Source organism: Charadrius vociferus, unplaced genomic scaffold (assembly GCF_000708025.1).
Source record: "Charadrius vociferus isolate BGI_N301 unplaced genomic scaffold, ASM70802v2 scaffold1044, whole genome shotgun sequence".
Classification (NCBI taxonomy): Eukaryota; Metazoa; Chordata; class Aves; order Charadriiformes; family Charadriidae; genus Charadrius; species Charadrius vociferus.
Genome location: NW_009648254.1, coordinates 5,710 through 7,296, shown reverse-complemented (window position 1 = coordinate 7,296; position 1,587 = coordinate 5,710). Strand labels below are relative to the sequence as shown.

Sequence of the window (1,587 nt, the reverse complement as noted above, 5' to 3'; positions counted from 1 at the left end):
CCCCACTACCAGGTATCGGGCATGTCCCTGGGGATGGGATGAGGCTGGGCCAGGAGGCGCAGCATCCCCGCTCGGCTCGTAGGATGCTTTGCAGGCGATCCCCGTGCCGGGGGCAAACCTGGGGGCCACGGCACGGCTGCCCCCGCACGGCTCATCAGCCGTGGATAACAAGGGATAACAATCAACTATGACAGGTAACAACGGATAAAGGCGGATAACAACGGATAATAACAGATAACAAATAATGATGGATAACACCACTTCACAGCACAACCATCCCAGAACAAGCAGAACCAGGCTCAGTCCAACCTCAGACAGAAGAACCCGGACAGCCTGTGTGTGTCCCCCCGCCAGGACCAGACACCACTGCAGACCCCTGGCCGCGCTGGCAGCCCCAGTCACCAAACCCCGCAGAGTGGGACCCCCCGGCACCTTCAAATCCATGCGTGGCACCGGGAACGGCCACGCACGGCAGGGCAGCACCATGGATGCTTCACACACATCGCACGGACACGAGTGCTTTGGAGGATGCGTAGTCCTCCCCTCCACGCCACAGAGCCCGGCGCTAACGCAGCCTCGCAGCCTACAGAACGCTGAATATTAAGTGTATTAAGCCACTGAACCCGGGGCTGGGAGCGGGGGGCAGCCCCCGTCGCTCCCCCACAGGCGGGTTTATCTGCACGGGGCCAGGAGCGGTGGGCGACGGCAGAGCAGCGATAACACTCAAGGATGAAATGCCATTTCTGGGATGAGTTACGGCCCCGGAGCCCCGCGCTCCCAAGAACCCGTGAATCACCAGCTGCTTCCTTTGACGTCAGCCCCGGCACCCTCCTGCGGGGGACCTGACCTTCCTCCCCGCTGTTGCAACAACTTGGCCGAGGGGGAGGTCAGCCGCTCGCTGCGCCGGCGTCTCAGCCCCGGGGTGCCCCCAGCCCCCGAGAGACGATTTGGGTCCTACCTGCCATCCGGGAACGGTCCCTGCTGCTCCCCGGGACGGCTCTTCTCCATCGCCCTTCTCCACCACATACGCAGAGACCCCTCGCATCCATGTCGGTGATGCGCAGTTAGATGGAGGCGCTGGTGGGACCAGGAGGAAGCCAGAAGCTGCACCATCCCCTTCCCGAACGTTTACCGGGAAATCCCTGCTTGCCGAGCGGTGCGGCAGCCCCATGCAGGCGTGCTTCCCGGGGCGCCGCCGCAGCTCTCCCCCCTGCTGGCCTTCCTTCGTCCACCCGGTCCCCGCACACCTGCACGTGGCGGGGAGGAAAAATCAGGAGGGTTTGGAATCCCTGAGCCGCTGCCGGGAGCTCCCAACCCCGCAGCTCGTGCCAAAGGCACGGTGAGCACCGAGGGATGCCCGGGGAGAGCGGGTGACGCCCTCCGATGAGGTGCATCGCCCCCAGTCCCCCTGGGGGATGCAGCCGGAGCAGCCCGACCAGGGGATGCAGCACCGGGGCGGCAGCCGGAGCAGCCCGACCAGGGGATGCAGCACCGGGGCGGCAGGGAGACCCCCCGGCTGCGATGCGGCCGGGACCGCTGTTATCTAATTAAAAAAAAATCAATATTTATAAAAAATTTAAAGCTAAA

The 1,587-nt window shown here is 63.7% G+C and overlaps 2 protein-coding genes across 2 annotated transcripts in view; both read right to left on the bottom strand.

The window, feature by feature from the left end:
- STAR (steroidogenic acute regulatory protein) overlaps positions 1-1,008 on the bottom strand; it is a 3,875-nt gene extending 2,867 nt beyond the window's left edge. Inside the window, exon 1 of the mRNA XM_009884352.1 lies at positions 959-1,008. Coding sequence (XP_009882654.1) covers positions 959-1,008 — 50 coding nt within the window. The remainder of the gene's footprint in view (positions 1-958) is intronic.
- Positions 1,009-1,128: 120 nt separating this feature from the next.
- The window catches only part of LOC104285848 (G protein-coupled receptor kinase 6-like), a gene marked incomplete at its 5' end in the record, with an annotated part of 6,116 nt that continues 5,657 nt past the window's right edge, over positions 1,129-1,587 (bottom strand). Inside the window, one exon of the mRNA XM_009884351.1 lies at positions 1,129-1,247. Coding sequence (XP_009882653.1) covers positions 1,129-1,247 — 119 coding nt within the window. The remainder of the gene's footprint in view (positions 1,248-1,587) is intronic.